The sequence below is a fragment of the Stomoxys calcitrans genome, chromosome 4 (genome assembly GCF_963082655.1).
Source record: "Stomoxys calcitrans chromosome 4, idStoCalc2.1, whole genome shotgun sequence".
Taxonomy (NCBI): Eukaryota; Metazoa; Arthropoda; class Insecta; order Diptera; family Muscidae; genus Stomoxys; species Stomoxys calcitrans.
In genome coordinates this window covers 160,352,392-160,377,349 of record NC_081555.1, presented here as the reverse complement: position 1 = coordinate 160,377,349, position 24,958 = coordinate 160,352,392, and the positions used below count along the sequence as shown (strand labels likewise).

General features: G+C 40.0%; 1 protein-coding gene across 1 annotated transcript in view; it reads left to right on the top strand.

Moving 5' to 3' along the window:
* LOC106093257 (5-hydroxytryptamine receptor 2A) overlaps positions 1–22,294 on the top strand; it is a 113,980-nt gene extending 91,686 nt beyond the window's left edge. The window contains exons 2-5 of the mRNA XM_059368217.1: positions 1,726–1,926; positions 11,145–11,852; positions 15,421–15,823; positions 20,601–22,294. Coding sequence (XP_059224200.1) covers positions 1,726–1,926; positions 11,145–11,852; positions 15,421–15,823; positions 20,601–21,009 — 1,721 coding nt within the window. The 3' untranslated portion in view covers positions 21,010–22,294. The remainder of the gene's footprint in view (positions 1–1,725; positions 1,927–11,144; positions 11,853–15,420; positions 15,824–20,600) is intronic.
* Positions 22,295–24,958: the final 2,664 nt, after the last annotated feature.

Below are 24,958 nucleotides of genomic sequence, written 5' to 3'. Positions count from 1 at the left end.
AAACAGTGAGTAGTTTTAGACCTACCAACATCTGACCCAAAAATATTGTTCAGATCGGACTATATTTAGATATAGCTGCCATATAGACCGATCTCTCGATAAAGGGTCTTAAGCCCATAAAAGCTTTATTTATTACCCAATTTCGCTGAAATTTGAAATACAAAATTTCAATTTGGGTGCATAAGTTATCCAATATTCATCGGACTGTGACTAAAGGGGGTTTTCGTATATATCCGAGGTGCTGGGTATCCAAAGTTCGGCCCATTTAATGACCTTTTACTTGTTTTTATACCCTCCACCATAGGATGGGGGTATACTAATTTCGCCATTTTGTTTGTAACTACTCGTAATATTCGTCTGAGACCCCATAAGGCATATATATTCTTGATCGTCGCGACATTTTATGTCGATCTAGCCATGTCCGTCCGTCCGTCTGTCTGTCGAAAGCATGCTAACTTCCGAAGCAGTAAAGCTAGCCATTTGAAATTTTGCACAAATATTTCTTATTATTGTAGGTCGGTTGGTATTGTAAATAGGCCATATCGGTCCATGTTTTGATATAGCTACCATATAAACCGATCTTGGGTCTTGACTTCTTGAGCCTCTAGAGTGCGCAATTCTTATCAGATCGGAATGAAATTTTGCACGACGTGTTTTATTATGATATCCAACAACTGTGCCAAGTATGGTTCAAATCGGTTTATAACCTGATATAGCTGTCATATAAACAGATCTGGGGACTTGACTTTTTGAGCTTCTAGAGGGCGCAATTCCTATTCAATTTGGCAGAAATTTTGCAAGACGCATTTTATTCTTACTTTTAACAACTATGTCAAATAAGGTTCAAATCGGTTCATAACCTGATATAGCTGCCATATAAACCGATTTGCGATCTTGACTTCTTGAGCCCCTAGAGGTCGCAATTATTATCCGATTTGCCTGAAATTTTGTACGACGGACTCCCTCATAACCACCAACCTACGTGTTTATTATGGTCTGAATCGGTCTATAGCCCGATACAGCTCCCATATAAATCTATCTCTCAATTTTACTTCTTAAGCCACCAAAGGGCGCAATTCTTATTCGAATTGGCTGAGATTTTACATAGGTCTCCAACATATAATTTAATTGTGGTCCAAACCGAACCATATCTTGATATCACTTTAATAGCAGAACAAATCATCTCTTATATCTTTTTTTGCCTAAGAAGATATGCCGGGAAAAGAACTCGACAAATGCGATCCATGGTGGAGGGTATATAAGATTCGGCCCGCCCGAAGTTAGCACGCTTTTACTTGTTTTTTTTAAGGAATGCAGATTGACTAGACCTGGAAAGACGGACTTGGTGAGTTGGCAGCAGGAAGGGCACAGAGAGCCATAAATAATTGGAATAAAGAAGGGGACAGTCGTCATACAAACGGACATGGCTTATAAAGAATTAAGAGGCGATTCTCAGCCTAACTGTGTTTTCAACTTTGTGCAGCTTTCCTCCTTGTACAGCATCAAGCAAATTCTCATAAGCTGTTATAATACACCACTGTACCATAGTAGTACAGGTGTAATGGGATCTATTAATCTTAATTGTTAGTCCATTTTTACTCATCATAATGTTAAATTTTCCCATAAACTGAGGTTGTTGTTATCCCTCTGACTGCATTAAATTGATTAATATCTGAAAACAAAATTCACTTTCACTTTTGTTTTCGTTTTGTGTGTCTTTTGCAGCTGCTTCCGTTGCTGTCTCATCGTGGACCCTGGTGGCCATATCCTGTGAACGTTATTACGCCATATGCCATCCATTGCGTTCGAGGACGTGGCAAACGATAAATCATGCCTACAAGATAATTGGCTGCATTTGGTTTGGCAGCATTGTGTGCATGGCCCCCATAGCGATTTTCAGTCAATTGATACCGACCAGCAGACAGGGTGAGTATTAAATCCTATTGACGTAAATGTCAACCATTTGCAACTCGTTGTGTTATTGTTTACAACCATCGCCAGTTAATTTGATGATTAATTGCCCTTTCAATGGAAGTGAATGAAGGAACTGTATGAATCGCTATTAAGTGGGTGTGCTTTGCAAGTGCAGTTGGCGTTTGAAAATAATAACAACAAAAAAAAATTATAGGTGACTATTAATAAGAAGCTTTAATTATATGAAAATGGTCAAGGTCTATTTTTAAACTTAAATGCATGCAATTCTCGATGACCTTTGAAATAAGGTTTAGTCGAAATTTTGAATAAACAAGCTGAATCGCTCCCGCTCTGCTGCGACTTTTTTTACTTTGTATGGAACAAAATTGTCCTTTAAATATTTATTTTCGACAATTTAAGAGCTTTTAGTGAAATATTGAACTATGAAAATAGTATATGTATGTCGCTTGACTAACAGTATAACAATATAAGCGCCTTTGTCTGAATGCCTTACGATTTTAGTTCGCTTGGTGGGTAAGGGGTCATTTAAGTTTGGACCTTAGATGTACTCCATTCTTAAAAACTTAATTTGAGCCCGATAAACTCATGGTGACACTTGGTCCTGAAAAAATATCACCATCCTGCTCTACTCTCAAATACTATTTATTTAAACCCCATATTGCCATTTGTTTAAGGCGAGTTTAGGGGATAGGGCGTCCGCCAAACACTTGGCCGCAAAATTGGTTTTCAAAATCGATTTCTAATCTCAAATAGCTTTCATTTGGGCCCCATACTGCCAGAGTCTGTAAATTTGTTTAGAGGAAGGAGCAAAAAAATAAAAAATGATTTGCCCATTAAGGAACAGGGCCAAACTTCTCACATATCAATGAGTGCAGTACGATTCAAATTTAAGCTCAATGATAAGGGGCCTCCTTTTTATAGCCGAGTCCGAACGGCGTGCCGCAGTGCGACACCTCTTTGGAGAGAAGTTTAACATGGCATAGTAGCTCACAAATGTTGCCAGCATTAGGAGGGGAAATCAACCGCTGAAAATTTTTTCTGATGGTCTCGCCAGGATTCGAACCCAGGCGTTCAGCGTTATCGGCGGACATGCTAACCTCTGCGCTACGGTGGGAAAGTTGCATAGCCCCAAATACATGGTCCCACATTTGGATATCAAATTCGTATTCTACTCCCAAATATCTTTATTTGAGCCTGCCATTTGTGGGGTGTTTTGGGGAGGAGGTAGACCCCCAAAAAATTGGTCCCTAAAGTGTGTATCAATTCTGTGCTCTACTACAATTCATTTGAGCCTCACATTGATATGGTCGGTAAATATGCCCGATTTTGGGTTGGGTTGATCCCCCAAACACTTAGCCCTGAAAACATGTCACCAACGTACTCTAATCCCAAATATCATTTACTTAAACCCTATATTGCCATTGGACTCAAAATGGGATATCTAATTCTTTTTCGCATCTCATATGCCTTTCATTTAAACCCCTTATTGCAAAAGTCATTAAACATGTCCGGTTTGGGGTATGGGCCCTCAAAAACCAACAACGTTGAACTACACTCTCTTTAGGACCTAAATTGTCATGGTGAGCAAATATGTCCTATTAGGGGGTTGTTATGGGATTGAGATGTCTCCTTGACAGTTGGTTTCGAATGTTGATATCAGATTCGTGGTCTACTCCCAAATACCTTTCATTTGAGCTCCATTTTTCCATGGTCGGCAAACATGACCCGTTTGGGGAGTTTTGGGGGATGGGTCGCCCACTCAGTGACTTGGCCCTGAAAATATATATCAGATTCGTGTTCTACTCTAAAATATCTCTTATTACAGCCCCATAATGGAATGGTCAGCAAATACGTCCTATATGCGTGATATTATAGAGTTGAGTTGGCCCCATAGACACTTTTCTCGAATATTGATATCAGATAAGTGCTTTACTCCCAAAGACCTTTCATTTAAGCCACATATTGCTAGGGTCGCAAATTTCTCCTCTTTTGGGGGAGTTTTTGAGACACGGTCCCCAAACAATTGGCGTCCTATATGGGTGATATTATAGAGGTGGGGTGGCCCCATAGACACTTTTTCCCGAATATTGATATCAGATTCGTGCTTTACTTCCAAAGACCTTTCCTTTAAGCCCTATATTGCTAGGGTCGCAAATTTCTCCTCTTTTGGGGGAGTTTTTGAGAGACAACGGCCCCCCAAACACTTGACATTTGGATATCAGATTCGTATTCTACACTCAAATACGTTTCATTTTAGCCCCAAATTGCCATGGACAGTAAATAAGTCCCGTTTGGGGGTGTTTTGGGGAAGGGGTGGGCTCTCAGAAACTTGATCCCACATTTAGATATCAGATACGTATTCTGGTCGCAAATACCATTCGTTTCGGTCCCATATTGCCATGGTCGGTAAATATGTCCGATTTAGGGTTTGTGGGGGGTGGTCCCCCTAACACTTGGTCCGACATTTGGATATCAGATACGTTTTCTTATTCTAAATACCTTTCATTTGGGTCCCATATTGTCGTGATTGGTCTAAATAGGTTGGTAGTTTTTTTTTTTTTTTGGTGGGGGGGGGGGGCGGCCCCCCCAGGTACCCCATTCGAAAATTGGATATCAAATTTTTATTTTTAGGGTACAGTAAGAGAGCACACAAAAATTCGCTTAAATCGCACCACCCATCACCAAGATTTGGCGTTTCTGAAAATTAGGGTAAGGGGGAGGTTCCGCCCCCCTTCAGATATCAAAAAATGTAGTACCCCTATTTAACCACGGGATCATTAGGCACCATCAGTGAAAATTTCATGGAAAGCGGTTCAGCCGTTTTTGAGTCTATAAGGAACACACCAACAAACAAACAAACCGACAAACCAACACAAATTAATTTTTTTTACCCTCCACCATAGGATGGGGGTATACTAATTTCGTCATTCTGTTTGTAACTACTCTAAGCATTCGTCTGAGACCCCATAAAGTATATATATTCTTGATCGTCGTGACATTTTATGTCGATTTAGCCATATACGTCCGTCTGTCCGTCTGTCTGTCTGTCCGTCTGTCCGTCCGTCCGTCCGTCCGTCCGTCTGTCTTGTTTAAACATTTTTGTTTCAATTTGGACATCACTTTGGTTAGGTTTCCACCACCATCATGTGCAACATAAAACCTCAATGAGACTTTGCCCATTAGATAAATAAAAATGTTAATGTTTTCAGCATAACTTAAAAAATTTTATTGTCACCATTAAGCAAAATTTGACACTCGACAATAAAAAAAAAATTCCCAGGAAAATGCAATAAAAGCTTAAAATCTACACAATTAGTGTCATATTTTCAAAGTCATCTCATGAAAAATTAACATAATTTTCGCCAAAGAAGAAAGTGAATTATGCCATTAAATCAGCGATACATAAATTCTCACTTTCACCAAAAGCTTTGCTGTCTATGCAATGCCTAGCATATACCACACTCCTCCCAACTCCCAAATGACTAGCAAAAATATTTGCCTAGCTTTAAAAATGGATGACTTAATAGCTAATTGCCACAATTTATCTTAAACTGCCAGGCTGCGAAAGTTACAGCGCCTGGTCTCACGCAATCGCGTGTTGGCAGGCCAACTTTTTTTTTGATAATCATGAAATCATCCGCATCATTGAAGTCGGATGATGCTGTAATGCCGTTGTGGTTATCCCTATTTGGCTGTGAGGAACATTAAAGCCTTCAATGAAACTCTTGAAAGTTGTTCAGTTCAAAAGTTAAATGTAGACTGGTAAGTTATGGGTATCTATTTTGAGACTTTCATGAAAAGTTTTAGCATGGAAAAATAGGATTTTGATAAAGTCCTCTTTAAGTAAACCCAATTTTGATGATATTATAAAATATAATACTTTAAAACGAAATAGGCAACCAAACACTGTGAAAATTACAAAAGTATAGCAGTAGGGGAAGGCAAAAGTCGTGCAGCGCCGACTGTATAATTCCCTACGCCAGTTTCTGAACCAAAAAAGTTTGAGGTATCTTTATTAATTTCACAGCAACAGAAAAATTTTGAAAATTTTTGATTTTGAAAAAATTTTGGGTGGCCCCCCCCCCCCCCCAAAAAAAAAGAAAACAAATCCTGGCTACGTCCCTGGCCCCCATATAAACCGAACTCCCGATTTGACTTTTTGAGCCCCTGGATGCCGTGATTTTTGTCCGATTTGGCTGAAATTTTGCCCAAAATGTTCTGTTATGACTTTCACCATCTTCCCCAAGTACGGTTAAAATCGGTCTATAACCTCATATAGCTCCCCGTATAAACCGATCTCCCGATTTGACTCCTTGAGCTCCTAGAACCCACATTTTTTGTCGAGTTTGGCTGAAATTTTGCACATAGTGTAACATTTCGATATCAAATTCGTATTCTACTCCCAAATACCTTTATTTGAGCCCCATATTGCGATGGTCCCTAAAAAATTGCTGTTTATGGGGTATTTTGGGAAAGGGGTAGACCCCAGAAAATTGGTCCCGAAAATTCTTCAATTCTTACTCTACCCCCCAATAACTCTCATTTAAGCCCCACATTGACATGGTCGGTAAATATGACCGATTTAGGGGTGTTTTGGGGATTAGGGTGGTCCCCCAAACACTAGGCCGGGAAAATATATCAGCAACGTGCTCTATTCTCATATGTCATTTATTTGAACCCCATATTGCCATTGCCCTCGAAATTGGATATCAAAAGTCAGCAAATATGTCCGGTTTGGGGTATTGGCCCTAAAAACTATGAATTCCACTCTCTTGAAGACCCAACTTGTCTTGGGGAGCAAATTCGTCCTACTTGGGGGTTGTTATGGTGGTGAGACGTCCCCTAGACAGTTGGTCCCTAATGTTGATATCAGATACGTGGTCTACTCCCAAATACCTTTAATTTGAGCCCCATATTTCTATAGTCGGCAAACATGACCGGCTTGGCGGTGTTTTGGGGGATGGGCGACCACTCAGTGAGTTGGTCTTGAAAATATATATATATATATAGATCTAAAAACCCTCTTATTTGAGCCTCTTATAGCAATAATCAGCAAATACTTCCTATTTGGGTGGTGTTGTGGGGGTGGGGTGGCCCCATAGACGCTTTCCCCGAATATTGATATCAAATTCGTGCTTTACTACCAAAGACCTTTCATGTGAGCCCCATATTGCTATGGTCGTAAATTTGTCTTCTTTGGGGGATGTTCTCGGGGATGGGCGATACCCCAAACACTTGGTCCCACATCTGAATATCAGATTCGTATTCTACTCGCAAATAGCATTTATTTAAGCTCCATATTGTCATGCTCAGTAAATAAGTCCTGTTTGGGGGGTGTTTTGGGGAAAGGGTGGACCCCTAGAAACTTTTCCCAAACTTGGATATCAGATTCGTAGTTTACTTGCAAAAACCTTTCATTTGAGTCCAATATTGCCATGGTCGGGTTTTGAGGGTTGGGGTGGTCCCCCAAACACTTGGTCCGGCAATTTTATATCCGAAACGTTTTCTGCTCTTAAATACCTTTCATTTGAGTTCCATATTGTCGTGATTGGTGTATATATATATTTGGTAGGTCTTTCAATGGGGCGACCCCCTCCCCCCTAGGTACCCCATCCGAAATTTGGATACCAAATTTTTGTTTGTAGGTTATTATAAGAGAGCACACGAAATTTCACTTAAATCGTTCCACCCATCTCCGAGAGCTGGCGTTTCTGAAAATGAGAGTAAGGGGGAGGGTCCGCTCCCCCTTCAGATATCAAAAAACGTTGTACTCTTTTTTCACCACGGGATCATTGTGCACCATCAGTGAAAATTTCAATAAAATCGGTTCAGCCATTTCTGAGTCTATAAGAAAAACACAAACAAACCTACAAACAAACACAAATTGATTTTTATTCCCTCCACCTTAGGATGGGGGTATACTAATTTCGTCATTCTGTCTGTAACACCTCGAAATATGCGCCTAAAACGCCATAAAGTATATATATTCTTGATCGTCGTGACATTTTAAGTCGAACTAGCCATGTCCATCCGTCTGTCTGTCCGTCCGTCGTCGGTCGTCCGTCCGTCGTCCGCCCGTCCGTTGTCCGTCCGTCCGTCTGTCTGTCGAAAGCACGCTAACTTTTGAAGGAGTAGAGCTAGCCGCTTGAAATTTTGCACAAATACTTCTTATTAGTGTAGGTCGGTTGGGATTGTAAATGGACCAAATCGGTCCATGTTTTTATATAGCTGCCATATAAACCGATCTTGTGTCTTGACTTCATGAACCTCTGGAGGGTGCCATTCTCGTCCGATTGGACTGAAATTTGGCCCACAGTGTTTTGATATCACTTTCAACAATTGTGCTAAGTATGGTTCAAATCGTTATATAACCTGATATAGCTACCATATAAACCGATCTTGGGTCTTGATTTCTTCAGCCTCTGGAGGGCGCAATTCTCGTCCGATTAGACTGAAATTTCGCCCATAGTGCTTTGATATCACTTCCAACAACTGTGCGTTGTATGGTTCAAATCAGTATATAACCTGATATAGCTACCATATATACCGATCTTGGGTCTTGACTTCTTGAGCCTCTGGAGGGCGCAATTTTGATCCGATTTAACTGAAATTTTGCACATAGTGTTTTGATATCACTTCCAACAACTGTGTGTAGTATGGTCTTAATCGGTTCATAACCTAATATAGATGCCATATAAACCGATCTTGGGTCTTGACTTCTTAAGCCTCTGGAGGGCGTATTTCTTATCCGATTGGAATGAAGTCTGGCACGACCTGTTTTGTTATGATATCCAACAATTGTGCCAAGTATGGTTCAAATCGGTCCATAACCTAATATAGCTGCCATAGAAACCGATCTTAGGTCTTGACTTCTTGAGCCTCTAGAAGGCGCAATTCTCATCCGATTTGGCACAAATTTTGTACAACGGCTGCTCCCATAGCCTTCAAATTACGTGTGCAATATGGTCAGAATTGATGTATAGCTTGATACAGCTCCCATATAAACCGATCTCCCGATTTCGCTTCTTGAGCCCCGCATCGGACTATAACTTGATATAGCTGCTCCTCCGTCCTTTTTATTCCCACCACCGAAGGATGGGGGTATATTCATTTTGTCATTCCGTTTGCTACACACCTCGAAATATCCATTTCCGACCCTATAATGTATATATATTCTTGATCAGCGTAAAAATCTAAGACGATCTAGACATGTCCGTCCGTCTGTCCGTCTGTCTGTTGAAATCATGCTACAGTCTTCAAAAATTGATATTGAGCTGAAACTTTGCACAGATTTTTTTTTTGTCCATAAGCAGGATAAGTTCGAAGATGGGCCAAATCGGATATAGCCGATTTAGGGTCTTAGGCCCATAAAAGCCACATTTATTATCCGATTTTGCTGAAATTTCGGACAGTGAGTTGTCTTAGGCCCTTCGACATCCTTCGCCAATTTGGCCTTGATCGGTTCAGTTTTGGATATAGCTGCCGTATAGACCGATCTCTTGATTTAAGGTTTTGGGGCCATAATAGGCGCATTTATTGTCCGATTTCGCCGAAATTTGGGACAGTGAGTTGTGTTAGGCTCTTCGGCATGTATCTGCAACTTGGTCGAAATCGGTCCAGACCGATATCTCGATGAAAAGCCTTGGCCCAATAAAAGGCGCTTTTATAATCCGATTTCACTGAAATTTGACACTGCGACGTATGCTAGGCTTTTCGACGTCCGTGTCGTTTATGGTTCAGAGCGGTTTATTTTTAGATATAGCTACTAAAAAGAGCAACATTTTGTTTTAGACAGTTGAACAATGACTTGTACTTAATAGTATTTGGTCCAAATCGGAACATATTTTTATATAGCTGCTAGGGGTATGCATTTTTCCCCGGATTTGACGAAAGGTGATTTATATGTATACCTGAAGTGGTGGGTATCCAAAGTTCGGCCCGGCCGAACTTAACGCCTTTTTACTTGTTCATTATACTTTGTTTGTAGAAACAGATACTGTACAAAGAATTCGACAGCTGCGGCCATGGTGGAGGGTATATAAGACTCGGCCCGGCCGAACTTAGCACGCTCTTTCTAGTTATATATAAGATAAGATCGGAAATGGATATTTCGATGTGTTGCAAACGGAATGACAGAATGAATATACCCCCATCCTTTGGAAGTGGGTATGAAAAAAGATAGACGGACAACTATTAAGAAAGAAATGACTGACAGGCGGACATAACCATAAAGTATGAATTAGTTACGGACGGACAATGTCCCACTCCATTAAGTACGAGTATAGGTATACTTGATCGTCTTGACACTTTGAGTCGATCTAGCCATATTCGTCTGTCCGTCTGTGGAAATCACTGTAACGGTCAAACGCCATTCGAAATGTATAGGCTTAACTTTTTGTACCGGCTTAAATTTTTGCCTGATTTGCCAGAAATTTTTTATGTCGAAATTCGTTGAATAACCCACATTTGTTTGTGGATATTTGTATTGTTTGTATCCCTGCTGTTCCGTAAACCATATTTTCGTTGCCTTCTTGTATATCGTTGTAGAGCCCACACGTTTATCACACACCCTTTTATATACTTTATAGGGTAGTAAGTCGATATTTTGTCATAATGCGTACTAAGGAGCTGGGTTGGTTAGTATATGCAGGCAATATGAAATTGTAATATCTTTAATGGACAACCATATCAATAGCTTCTCTTTAATTTTTTTTTGGATATCTCTCAATGCCTTTGTGCTGTTTGGTATTATTTCGAAAGAAAAAACTAACCCATTTTTAATTCTGTGGGATAGATGGATGACACAGGATAATGGATTTTGGTCAACATATTTCCATATTCTTAATAAACTCATAGCTCATACAATGGTTTCTATTTTTTTTTTTTTGTGGAGCGTATAGCATCTAATATTGAATTCCTGGGAATCCGTCAAGTCTATGACAAACAAAATTCACTGGAGCAGATGAAGAATCTTTGTAAGAATTTCAATATATTTAAAAGCCAATGCAAACAATGCCAAGCCCCATTGAGCGAAACACATAATTTGTTTGAAAAATGTTATGTTTGGTTTTTTTTTTTTTTTTTTTGGGGTCACCCAGAGAGAAAAGCCATTGTAGAAAGTTTTTATTTTAGCAAAAATATATATTAAATATAACATTTCAATTTTCTTTTCTTTTTTGTTCTTCTGCTTTCAATTTCATCTTCGACAGGCCTTCGCAAGTGCCGTGAACAATGGCCCGAGCAGGCGGTGGGCTATGAGAGATCCTACAACATTTTCCTGGACCTCATACTGCTGGTGCTGCCACTGGGAATACTGTGCATAGCCTACATTCTGATAACGCGAACTTTATATCTGGGCATTAAGGATGAAAAGGCTCTCATATTCGGCAGTAAAAATAATAATGTGGTCAGTGGTAGTGGCGGTGGCGGTGGCGGCTTGGGCAACACCCATTCCACCGCCACTGTGGGCGATGGCAAAGTCTACACCCAAGTGGCATCTTCGGCGGATATGAAAACAACAAATGTTTTTAAATTGAACTTTTCCTTTCGCTATCCCTCGCAGAGGGGTGGCCCAGCCAGCTCTCTGGGAGCCGCTAGCTCCGGCAATAATGGCGATGGTATGCTACAAATTGTAAAGTCCACTTCCTCCAATGGCAATGGCAATGGCAAGGATATCAAATATTTGGGCCCAGCGTCTGGGGATTCAGCCACACACATACACAGGATATCAAATAATGACACAAGGACTCGGCCGGCATCTGTCGCAGAGGCGGCAGTTTGTAAATCAACGAAGGAATCCCATAATGAAATTCAACAGCAGCAATCACATGATAAACAACCACAAAATCCAGCTACAGCTACAGCTTCAGCCCTAGCTCCAGCCTCCGTCTCCTCGTCAACGATACAGCTGTGCTATGGTAAGTAAGCTGATGCCATGGCCAGATGCTACACTGCCGTGTAGTTTTCTTGAGGCTTCTTCGTATTTATTTGGAATTTTTAATATGACAGCCCGAATATCATGTTTCGACTTTGCGAGACAATAAAATTTATTTAATTTAATGGAATTTAACAATGTCGAAACTAATAAAGAATTATCATCGCCATGAACAAAAGCCAATTAACTAATTTGAAGGAAACGACAATTACACGCCAAGATAAGTTTTAAGGGGAGCCACAAAGAAGTTTTAAGGATATCAGGTTGTTGGTGTAATGGGTGTAGTCGCTTGAAGGACTTTAATGAAAGGTACCACATTGTGACGTATGGCACATAGTTTTTGTATACCCCCCACTCCAGCTTGGGTTGGGAGTATTGCCATTCCATGGTGGAAATATTAATTCATCACATTACCGTCATGTTAAGGTGGAGGTGTGCTTTAAAATTGAGCTTATTTTTCTTGTAGATTGGAGTCGCAGAGCAATTAATTTCTGCAAATATTTGTATACCCACCACCATAGGATGAGGGTATACTAATTCTAGACATTCCGTGATCTATGGGCTGCCCAAAAAGTAATTGCGGATTTTTTAAAAGAAAGTAAATGCATTTTTAATAAAACTTAGAATGAACTTTAATCAAATATACTTTTTTTTGCACTTTTTTTCTAAAGCAAGCTAAAAGTAACAGCTGATAACTGACAGAAGAAAGAATGCAATTACAGAGTCACAAGCTGTGAAAAAATTTGTCAACGCCGACTATATGAAAAATCCGCAATTACTTTTTGGGCAACCCATATATTCAAAATTCAATTTGTGTTTGTTTGTTCCGTATAGACTCAAAAACGGCCGAACCAATAACCTTGAAATTTTCACAGATTGTGTAGGTCGGTCTGGAAGGAAACATTGGCTATATAATTTTTTGATATCGGGAGGGAGGCGGACCCTCCCCCTTACCCCAAAAGTACTAGCCAAAAATAAAAGTAGACCGATCTCGACAATATGGGCTTCAAATGAAAGCTATTCAAGATAAGAGTACGAATTTCATAATAAAAGTTGGGTCCAAGTACCTGGGGGGCCGCCCCAGCCAAAAACCCATTAAAATAGGTTTATTTTTCGGTCATGACAATATGGGACTCAAATGAAAGGCATTTGGGAGTATATTACGAATATGGTCACGAAGTAGGAATAGGCGTAATAATTTGTTGATAACGAAAGGGGGCGAACCCTCCCCCGTTACCCACAAAAACACCACCCAAAACAAAAGATGACCGATAAGGACAATATGGGTATCAAATGAAAAGTAAGCGAGAGTAGATAACGAATCTGGCATACAAATTTATGTCGAAATATAGGGGGTCACCGCACCCCACTAAAACCGCCCAAAATTGCTACATTAGCCAATCGCGGATATACGGGACTCGGTTTGTTTGTTTCGTATAGACTGAAAAACAGCAGAACCGATTTTCTCGAAATTTTCGCATATTGTGTAGGGTGGTTTGGTAGGAAACATAGGCTATATAATTTTTCGATATCGGACGTTGGTCGGACCCTCCCCCTTATGCCAAGAGCATAACCCAAAATCAAAAGTAGACCGATCGAGACAATATATGTATCAAATGAAAGGTATTGGAGAGAATACGAATATGGTATTAAAATTTGAGTCTAAATACATATCGGGCCGCCCCAACCCCAAAACTCCCCCAAACAGACATATTGGACGTTCATGGCAATACGGGGCCCAAGTGAAAGGTATACGGGAGTAGATTTCGAATCAGATCGGTATTCGGGAGTAGATTTCGAATCAGTAAATTTAATAAAAGTTCATTCTAAGTTTTATTAAAAATGTATTTACTTTCTTTTAAAAAATCCGCAATTACTTTTTGGGCAACCCAATATAAGAATGTTCAAAGACAGGTTGATGGCCATTTGAAAGTAGATTCAGATTCCTTAGCCTTGAATGACTTGGCTCCACGGATGACATTAGCAACTTCGTCTACGGAAAATTGTGATGTCTGTCCTTTGGCTCGGTGACCACGGTTACGACGAATGGCTATCCTTCATGCCTTGTCACTTTCGGGATGCATAATAAATTGACGGTTGAACAAACTGGCGCATCTCTTCGGATCAGTCACAGTTACGCCGGCAAAGGTGACTGAGATTCTGTCGTCCCGTCTACCGGGGCTCGAGTGTGACTTAACAGTAGAACACAGCTGGCCTACACTGGTATTTAAGATACATTGCTTCAAGTGTTCCAGCCACAATTTCCGCTTATGTTCGTTGACTACCTTGTTAATTTCCAGCTTTAGCTCGCTCGCAATGAGTGTCATTACGCTTGTCTGCGAGTACCACTGCCTGCGCCGGGAAATTGGGCGGCACTTAGGGTATTCGACCGGCTGGTATAATGCGAGCGGCTGCTGCAATCGACTCTGGAGTCGAGTAAAAATTCTTCTATATCGCAGCCCTGGTTTGTGGTTCCAAGAGTGAGCGCTATTAGTTTTGAACGAAATCCGATCAGATAAAGCCCACTTATGTATCTATCAGCCGATATGGACTCTTAAGGCTGAAGAAGTCAAAATTGTGGTCCGAAATTTTGCATGAAGTGTTTCACTTGAAGTGCCATCATATGTGCGTAGTTTCATCCAAATCGGTCCAGATTTACTATAGCTCCCATATAAATGTTTTTACGCTTTTAAGACTTTTAAGACATTCTATCGTGAGAAAATCTTAAATTAAAATCTAATAAAAATTTAGAGATCGATTCTTTGTATTAAAAATAGAACACATATTCGGATTGGTGTGGGGTATTACATTATGAGCTCCGTCAGTTTTTTGCCATTCCTTACTGGTTACTTGTTTGCAGTGTCCACGGTTGTACGTGATCAGTCTATTACATGTCCGGGATCTATGATTTCGCCCATGTATTATTTAACAGGGGTTTTGGGTCGTAAATTTGTCAAGAGTATTGAGCATAAATAATTTATTGCTACTCGCTATCTCTTCTGACTGAATAATTGAATTTCAAATGTTTTTGTCCATGTGCCTCATAAAATTGTAAGACACTCAATATCGAATAATGACTGATATAAAGAAAACACGAAAACACCATAAACTGCTCGCTGACAGTTCAAATGAAAGAGGCTTTAAAATGTTCAACATGTTGGCAGCTTTAAAAATTGATTGCTTTCTGTTGTACAAAATTCAAAATTGTCTGTTATTGGATTAATATTGAGGGAGTCAAGAAAATTATGCTTGCTGTACTTAAATATTTATGGCCTTACTTAAGGATATTTTGGGCATTGTGAAATTTAATCAATTGCCCTTAGGTGTAGGCGCAGAGCTGTGAATGAATTGAAAAGTTTTTGATTATAAGTTTTAACTTTAAACTCAAATAAAAATGTTAAATACCACAAATTAAAGACCTTCTCCTCAGTTTACCCTAATAACCACAGGCAATTGGTTGCCATCCAAAAGGCAAACCCCAGCATAATGGCATTTAATTTCATATTGCCTTAATTAACTGTCGCATGTTCATGCTTCCACTACCGTTTCAGATGACATCACCCAAATGGCCCCTAATACAGCTGCATCCGATGCGGCCACAAACATAATTAATCCATTGAACAACAGCAAACGCGCCATTGTGGCCAAAACCGCAGATGGGCGCCGCCAGCAGCTGTACTGCATGCGTTCTGCCTCCTTTAAGTCCTTCAACCGCAGCAGTAGAACCAGTGCCGATAGTGAGGATACAACCTCCTCGTCATGCCATTCACTGAACGCATTGTCCAACAAGTTCCAGAGGCATTCAAAACTACAATCGTCGAACCAGCATTCAACAGTGGTGCGTCAATCGCAATACCACCAACAACAGCTGCAACAGTCGTCCATTGATGTACCTGAGAAGCGTAAATTGAATGCATCACCAAGTTTACGCATCACAGAATCTGCATTGAGAAGGTAAGTGCGGTTGTGGTGGGATACAAATTCACCAATTGTTTGTTTGGACATTTATTTATTCTTATTTAAACAAAATAAGGGGAAATTAACACGAACCATTCTTGTCATGTACAAGGATGAGAAAGAAGATTTATTATATTGGGTTGCCCAAAAAGTAATTGCGGATTTTTTAAAAGAAAGTAAAAGCAGTTTTAATAACACTTAGAATGAACTTTAATTAAATATACTTTTTTTACACTTTTTTTCTAAAGCAAGCTAAAAGAAACAGCTGATAACTGCCAGAAGAAAGAATGCAATTACAGAGTCACAAGCCGTTGAAAAAATTTGTCAACGCCGACTATATGAAAAATCCGCAATTACTTCTTGGGCAACCCAATAGTATTTTGTTGTTTTTTTATTTAATTAAACCTGTTTTAAATCGACCAATATAGAGTAGAGGGAGTATCCATTTTGTCTTTTCATTTGTACTACTTCGAAATATAGATTTGTTACTCTGTTAACCAACTCTGTAGTAATCAAAGTTCGACCACATCGAATCGTATATACCCTCCACCATGGATCGCATTTGTTGAGTTCTATGTGTGGTATCTCTTTTTGGACAAACATAGAATATTGAATAAGAACTGTCATGCTATTGGAGTTATATCAAGTTATAGTTCGATTCGGACCGTAAATAAATGCTGAACATTGTAGAAGTCATTGTGCGATATTTCAGTTCATTCGGATAAGAATTGCGCCTTGTAGGGACTCAAGAAGTAAAAATCGGGAGATAGGTTTATATGGGAGCTGTATCAAGCTATTGATCGATTCAGACCATATTGGACACGTATGTTGAAGGTCATGATGGAAACAGTTGTACAAAACTTCAACCAAATCGGATGAGAATTACGCCCTCTAGAGGTTCAGGAAGTCAAGATCCCAGATCAGTTTATATGGCAACTATATGAGGTTCTATACCGATTTACGCCATACTTAGCACAGTTATTGGAAGTCATAACAGAACACCTCATGCAAAATTTCAGCAAAATCGGATGAGAATTGCGCATTGCAATCGGACGAAAATTGCGCCCTCTGGAGGCTCTAGAAGTCAAAATCGAAGACCGGTTTATATGACAGCTATATCAAAACATAGACCGATGTAAACCATACTTAGCGTAGTCGTTGGAAGTGATACCAAAACACTACGTGCAAAATTTCCATAAAATCGGATAAGAATTGCGCCCTCTAGAGGCTTAAGAAGTCAAGAGCCAAGATCTGTTTATATGGCAGCTATATCAAAACATAGACCGATTAAAACCATACTTAGAGTAGTTGTTGGAAGTGATACCAAAACACTACGTGCAAAATTTCAATAAAATCGGATAAGAAATGTGCCCCCTAGAGGCTCAAGAAGTCAAGGACCAAGATGGGTTTATGTGGCAGCTATATCAAAACATGGACCGATTTAAACCATACTTAGCTTAGTTATTGGAAGTGCTACCAAAACACTACGTGCAAAATTTCAGTTAAATCAGATGAGAATTGCGCCCTCTAGAGGCTCAAGAAGTCAAGACCCAAGATCGGTTTATATGGCAGCTATATCAAAACATAGACCGATGTAAACCATACTTAGCGTAGTTGTTGGAAGTGATACTAAAACACTACATGCAAAATTTCCATAAAATCGGACAAGAATTGCGCCCTCTAGAGGCTTAAGAAGTCAAGACCCAAGATCTGTTTATATGGCAGCTATACCAAAACATAGACCTATGTAAACCATACTTAGCGTAGTTGTTGGAAGTGATACCAAAACACAACGTGCAAAATTTCAATAAAATCGGATAAGAATTGCGCACTCTAGAGGCTCAAGAAGTCAAGACCCAGGATCGGTTTATATGGCAGCTATATCAGGTTATAAACCGATTTGAACCATACTTGGCACAATTGTTGGATATCATTAGTGATATCCAATAAGCAAAATTTCATTCCAATCGGATAAGAATTGCGCACTCTGGAGGCTCAAGAAGTCAAGACCCAAGATCGGTTTATATGGCAACTATATCAAAACATTTACCGATTTGGCCCATTGACCATTGACCAACCGACCTACAATAATAAAAAGTATTTGTGCAAAATTTCAAGTCGATAGCTTTACTCTTTCGAAAGTTAGCGTGCTTTCGACAGACAGACGGACGGGCGGACAGACGGACGGACATTGCTAGATCGACTTAAAATGACATGACGATCGAAAATATATGTACTTTAGACGCATATTTCGATTTGTTACAAACAGAATGATGAAATTAGTGTACCCCCATCCTATGGTGGAGGGTATGAAAACGCATTTAATCGAAAGAACAACTGCTTATTAAATGGGGACCAAGGCCGTGATAATAAGATCGGTCTTTATGTGAGACCAGCTGACCCGGGCCCGCTCCGTTGCGCCTTCTTTTACTTTATATGGAACAAAAGTTTCCTTGGAATATTTATTTTAGATAATTAAAGATTTTTTGGTGAAATACCATGATGCCCTAAATAAATGGTCCTACACTTGGATATCAAATTCGTATTCTACTCCCAAAAACTTTTATTTGAGCCCCATACTGCGATGGTTAGTAAAAAATTGCTGTTTGTGGGGTATTTAGGGAAAGGAGTAGACCCCCAGAAAATTGGTCCCGAAAATGGGTATCAATTCCGTGCTCAACCCCTCCCCCCAATTCCTTTCATTTAAGCTCCACATTGACATGGTCGGTAAATATGCCCGATTCTGGGGTATTTTGGGGATTGGGGTGGTTCCCCAAACACTAAGCCCTGAAAATATTTCAGCAACGTGCTCTATTCTCATATATCTATATATCATTTATTTGAATCCCATATTGCCATTGCCCTCAAAATTGGATATGAAATTAGTTTTCTAATCTCATTTAAACTCCTTATTGCAAAAGTCAGCAAATATGTCCGGTTTGGGGTATTGGCCCTAAAAACTATGAACATTTAGTTCCATTCTCTTTAAGACCCAAATTGTCTTGGTGAGCAAATATGTCCTATTTGGGGTTGTTATGGTGGTGGTACGTCCCCTAGACAGTTGGTCCCTAATGTTGATATCAGAAACGTGGTCTACTCCCAAATACCTTTAATTTGAGCCGCATATTTCCATAGTCGGCAAAAATGACCGGCTTGGGGGGGGGGGGGGGGTTTGGGGGATGGGCTATATCAGATTCGTATTCTACTCGCAAATACCTTTCATATGAGTCCCATATTGCCATGGTCGGTAAATATTGGGTTGCCCAAAAAGTAATTGCGGATTTTTCATATAGTCGGCGTTGACAAATAAAAAAAGTATATTTGATTAAAGTTCATTCTAAGTTTTATTAAAAATGCATTTACTTTCTTTTAAAAAATCCGCAATTACTTTTTGGGCAACCCAATATGTCCGATTTAGGGGTGTTTTGGGGCTTGGGGTGGTCCCCTAGCACTTGGTACGCTAATTGGATATCAGATACGTTTTCTTATCCTAAATACCTTTTATATGAGTCCCATATTGTCGTGATTGTTCTAAATATATGTTTGGTAGGTTTTAGGGTGGGGCAGCCCCCCTAGGTACCCCATCCGAAATTTGGATACCAAATTTTTATTTTTAGGGTACTACATAAGAGCACCGAGGCATGAGAGCATGAGGAGGCCACCGTAGCGCAGAGGTTAGCATGTCCCCCTATGACGCTAAACGCCTGGGTTCGAATCTTGGCGAAACCATCAGAATAAAATTCTCAGCGGTGGTTTTCCCCTCCTAATGCTGGCAACATTTGTGAGGTACTGTGCCATGTCAAACTTCTCTCCAATGAATTGTCGCACTGCGGCACGCCGTTCGGACTCGGCTATAAAAAGGAGGCCACTTATCATTAAAACTTAAATCGGACTGCACTCATTGATATGTGAGAAGTTTACCCCTGTTCCTTAGTGGAATGTTCATGGGCAAAATTTGCAATTTTTTACAGAGAGAGCACACAAAATTTCGCTTAAATCGCACCACCCGTCTCTGAGATCTGGCGTTTCCGAAAATTGGGGTAAGGGGGAGGGTCCGCCGCCCCTTCAGATATCAAAAAATGTAGTAACCTATTTTCACCACGGGATAATTATGCACTAGCTGTGAAAATTTCAAGAAAATCGGTTCAGCCGTTTCTGAGTCTATAAGGAACACACAAACATAAAAACAAACAAACAGACAAACCTACGAACAAAAACAAATTGATTTTTACATATATTGGGTTGCCCAAAAAGTAATTGCGGATTTTTCATATAGTCGGCGTTGACAAATTTTTTCACAGCTTGTGACTCTGTAATTGCATTCTTTCTTCTGTCAGTTATCAGCTGTTACTTTTAGCTTGCTTTAGAAAAAAAGGGTAAAAAAAGTATATTTGATTAAAGTTCATTCTAAGTTTTATTAAAAATGCATTTAATTTCTTTTAAAAAATCCGCAATTACTTATTGGGCAACCCAATATAAGAAGAATTGGGTCTCAGATCACTATTTCGATGTGTCACAAACGGTATGACGAAATTAACATACCCCCTATGCTATGGGTTGATATAAAAATTGTTCTCCCAGGATTTTAGAAAATATTTTTTGAAACTGTTTTTTTTTTTTTTCCCATTTTTCTTTCTCTCCTCCATTGTGACCACTTTTCAAAGAGCCCCTAGTATGAAAACACTATCTTAAACAATTAACATCAAAAACCTTGCCATGTTCGTTCTAACGGTCTACTTTTTTTTGTACTCACTTCTTTTTTTTTCAATTTCAGATCTAATCTTGAGAAGAATTTGGAGAGCAAAAAACGCGTTGTGAAAATGCTCTTTGTGCTTGTGCTGGAGTTTTTCATCTGCTGGACACCACTCTATGTCATCAATACGGTGGCCATGTTTATTGGTCCGGCCATTTATGAGTATGTCGACTATACCACGATAAGTTTTTTCCAACTTCTGGCCTATTCATCGAGTTGTTGTAATCCCATAACCTATTGCTTTATGAATGCCAGTTTTCGTCGGGCTTTTGTCGACACATTCCGTGGTATCCATTTGAATGGAGGCACTTTCTGGCATAAAAGCTCCAAGACAGCGACGAATCTATCAATGGCTGGAAATTCAATTGCCATGGGCAATAGCTGTACCGTGGTGACTGCCAACACAGTGCTGGATAGTCCCCGACTTTGAGGTCCCATGCTGGTAATGACTAATAAACCAAATAAAAGAGCTTTGTTGACATGTGATGAGGAGACGTCAGTTTGTTAATTGGAATTGAAGTGATTTTGTTGTTCATATTTCATGGAGCATTTGTGTTTTTTTTTTTTTGTTTTTCTGTATTAGAAGCGAAAATAATTGAGTAAATTGGGGTAATAATAACAGAAAAAGAAAAACGGGGGAAAGGCAATCAAAAGCAGACATGCATGTCATTATTCATAAAAAATTTATATATTCTTATTGGAATTTGTGTAGGCTATTTAGTTATAGCCCATTTAGTTAAAGAGTCGCATGAGTTTCATAAATGTAGCTCAAATTTAAGTTAAGCAACACTCGATAATGTATTTGAATCTCTCATCCTTTTTTTCAACAAAAATGAGTTGGTGAGATATTTTTTTAATATTTCATTTCATTCATATTGGAGATTTGAAGATTCTAAGAAAAACCATTAAGAACGGCTTTAGTACTACTGGGCATGATTTTGGGTACTTATCACATTTAAACAAACATGGTGGTAGTTAAAAAAGAAGATGGAAATACGCAGATAGAGATGCACTCCAGTGTCAACATTTCCCTGTGGCATCTCGAAGTCAAGATCTGAGGTCCAGGCAGATGACCCATCCGAAGTAATGCTTTCTTAGCCTCTAGGCTAAGCGTTGTCCTTTTTCGTGAAATACTCGGCCACAGGGCCCTCGCCACCGTGCAACTGACATTACAAGCTCAATTTTCTTAGTAGAGAGCTTCCACCCTACCATACAACTCCCACAAGTGAAGGCTTACTGATTTCGTAACACAATGAGCGCTTATAGATCCAATATATTCTTGCCAATTCGTCGGCCGCTTTGTTCCCCATCACAACATTATATCCTTAGAACCAGTAACGCCTGACAGTTATCGTAGAAAGCATCCACCCTACCTTGATAATCAGCGATTCATTAATGGCCAGTTCGTCAGCCGCCTTGTTCCTCATCTCCTGATGGTATGGACACAGCAGAGCCTGACAGCTCGCGTGGCCCGATGATAGAGCCTTCCGCGCGCTCTCACTGTCCACACAAATCGTGACAGTACGATCGGTCCAGCTTCCGCAACTACATAGTCTCCACTGCCATCAAGACCTCGAAAACCTTCAGCTGAACTTGTTCAGCTTCTACACCAAAAGTTTGTATTTTCCCTTATTCCAAGCAAGAATCCAGCTCGGTGCACTCATCTAACTAAAATCCATTCGGAAATGGCGGGGTACCCGCGGCCCAGAGACCTATTTTCGCAAAAACTGCGTTAAACCCATCAACAAGGAAAAATCCCCCTGGTTAATAAACATTCTGCTGCCTACAACATGCTGTCACGCTGCATCTTCATTCCCCAACAAATCAGAAGAGTGCTCAAAGTGTAAGGAGCGGCAAACTTCCGACTCCCGCATTCGGCGCAACTCATCATACCGCAAAGATCACTGTTGTCTTGAAGCCGTAGATTAAAATAGGCCGAACAACTGCCGTAAACATCCAATGTCTTTTCCATGGCCTCAAACCTCAACGCTTTCCTATCGAGGCCTATATATGATTTCCAAATCGTATCTAGTCCTATTTTGACCATTTCCACGAAGTTCCCTTTTCAGCATATTTTTTGTTCGAGAATAACGCCTAGTTACTTGGCCTCCTAAGAGAGCAACAGCTTGGCCCCATCCAGAGCAGGTCTCCCGAAAACACGAATCAGCACAGCACAGGGTTAAAGGAAGTTGATTTTTGCCCATGCAGACAGAGTATCGAATCACCCTGAACGAGGTAGTCGTAGTCGTAGAAAGCAATAGGCAAATCACCATGAAGACGACGTCATCCTCCTAAGCAACCATCTTCAGGCTCTTCTTCTAGAAAGACCTCAGGTAACCACAAACAAAAACAAGTAAAAAGGCATTAAGTTCGGCCGGGCCGAACCTTGGATACTCACCACCTCGGGTATATATGTAAACCACCTTTCATCAAAATCCGGTGAAAATTGGATATCTTATGTCCCATAGCACATATATCCAAATATATTCCGATTTGGATCAAATACTAATAAGTACAGTAGCTATATCTAAACAAAAACCGATCTGAACCATATACGACACGGATGTCGAAAAGCCTATCCTAAGTCACTGTGTCAAATATCAGTGAAATGGGAAATCGGTCTTTTATGGGGCCAAGATTTTAAATTGAGATATCGATCTACATGGCAGCTATATCCAAATCTGGACCGATTTGGACCAAGTTGCAGAAAAATGTCGAAGAGTCTAACACAAAGCACTGTCCCAAATTTCGGCGAATTCGGCAATAAATGCGCCTTTAATTGGCCCCAAAATACTAAATCGAGAGATTGGACTATATGGCAGCTATATTCAAATTTGAACCGATCTGGGCCAAATTGAAGAAGGACGTCGAAAAGTCTTATTAGACTCATTGTCTCAAATTTCAGCCACATAAATGCGCCTATATGACAGCTATATCCAAATCTGGAACGATCTGTGCCATAATGCACAAATATGCCTAGGGGCATAATTTAACTCAAAGTCCCAAATTTCGGCGACATCGCACAAAAACGCGCCATTTATGGGCCCAAAACCTTAAATCGTGAGATCGGTCTATATGGCAGCTATATCCAAATATGATCCCATCAGGTTCAAATTGAAGGGAGATGTCAAGGGGCCTAAGGCAACTCACTGTCCCAAATTTCAGCAAAATCGGACAATAAATGTGGCCTAAGACCCTAAATCGGCGAATCGGTAGCTATAACTAAATCTGGACCGATCTGAACCAAAGTGAAAAAAGATGTCGAAGGGCCTAACACAACCCACTGTCTCAAATTCCAGCACAATCGGATAACAAATGTGGCTTTTATCGGAGAATCGGTCTATATGGCAGCTATATCCAAATCTAAACCGATCTTTGCCAAATTGACGAAGGATGTCGAAGGGCATTAATACAACTCATTGTTCCAAATTTTTGCAAAATTGGACAATAAATGCGCCTTTTATTGGCGTAAGACCTTAAATCGAGAGATCGGTCTATATGGCAGCTATATCCAAATCTGAACCGATCTCTGCCAAATTGGCGAAGGATGTCGAAGGGCATTAATAGAACTTATATTCCAAATTGGACAATAAATGCGCCTTTTATTGGCCTATGACCCTAAATCGGAGGATCGGTCTATATGGGGGCTATATCAAGATATAGTCCGATATAACCCATCTTCGAACTTAACCTGCTTATGGGCCAAAGAACAATCTGTGCAAAGTTTCAGCTCAATATCTTTATTTTATACCCTCCACCATAGGATGGGGGTATACTGATTTCGTCATTCAGTTTGTAACACCTCGAAATATGCGTCTGAGACCCCATAAAATATATATATTCTAGATCGTCATGTCATTTCAAGTCTATCTAGCCATGTCTGTCCGAAATTTTGCACGACGTGTTTTGTTATGATATCCAACAACTGTGCCAAGTATAGTTTAAATCGGTCCATAACCAGATATAGCTGCCATATAAACCGATCTTGGGTCTTGACTTCTTGAGCCTCTAGAGTGCGCAATTCTTATCCGATTGAAATGAAATTTTGCACGACGTGTTTTGTTATTATATCCAACAACTGTGCCAAGTATGGTTCAAATCGGTTCATAACCTGATATAGCTGCCATATAAACCGATCTTGGGTCTTGACTTCTTGAGCCTCTAGAGTGCGCAATTCTTATCCGATTGGAATGATATTTGCACGAAGTGTTTCGCTATGACATTCAACAACTTTGCCGAGTACGGTTCAAATCGGTGTATAACCTGATATAGCTGTCATATAAACCGATCTTGGGTCTTGACTTCTTGAGCCTCTAAAGTGCGCAATTCTTATCCGATTGTAATGAAATTTTGCACGACGTGTTTCGCTATGACATTCA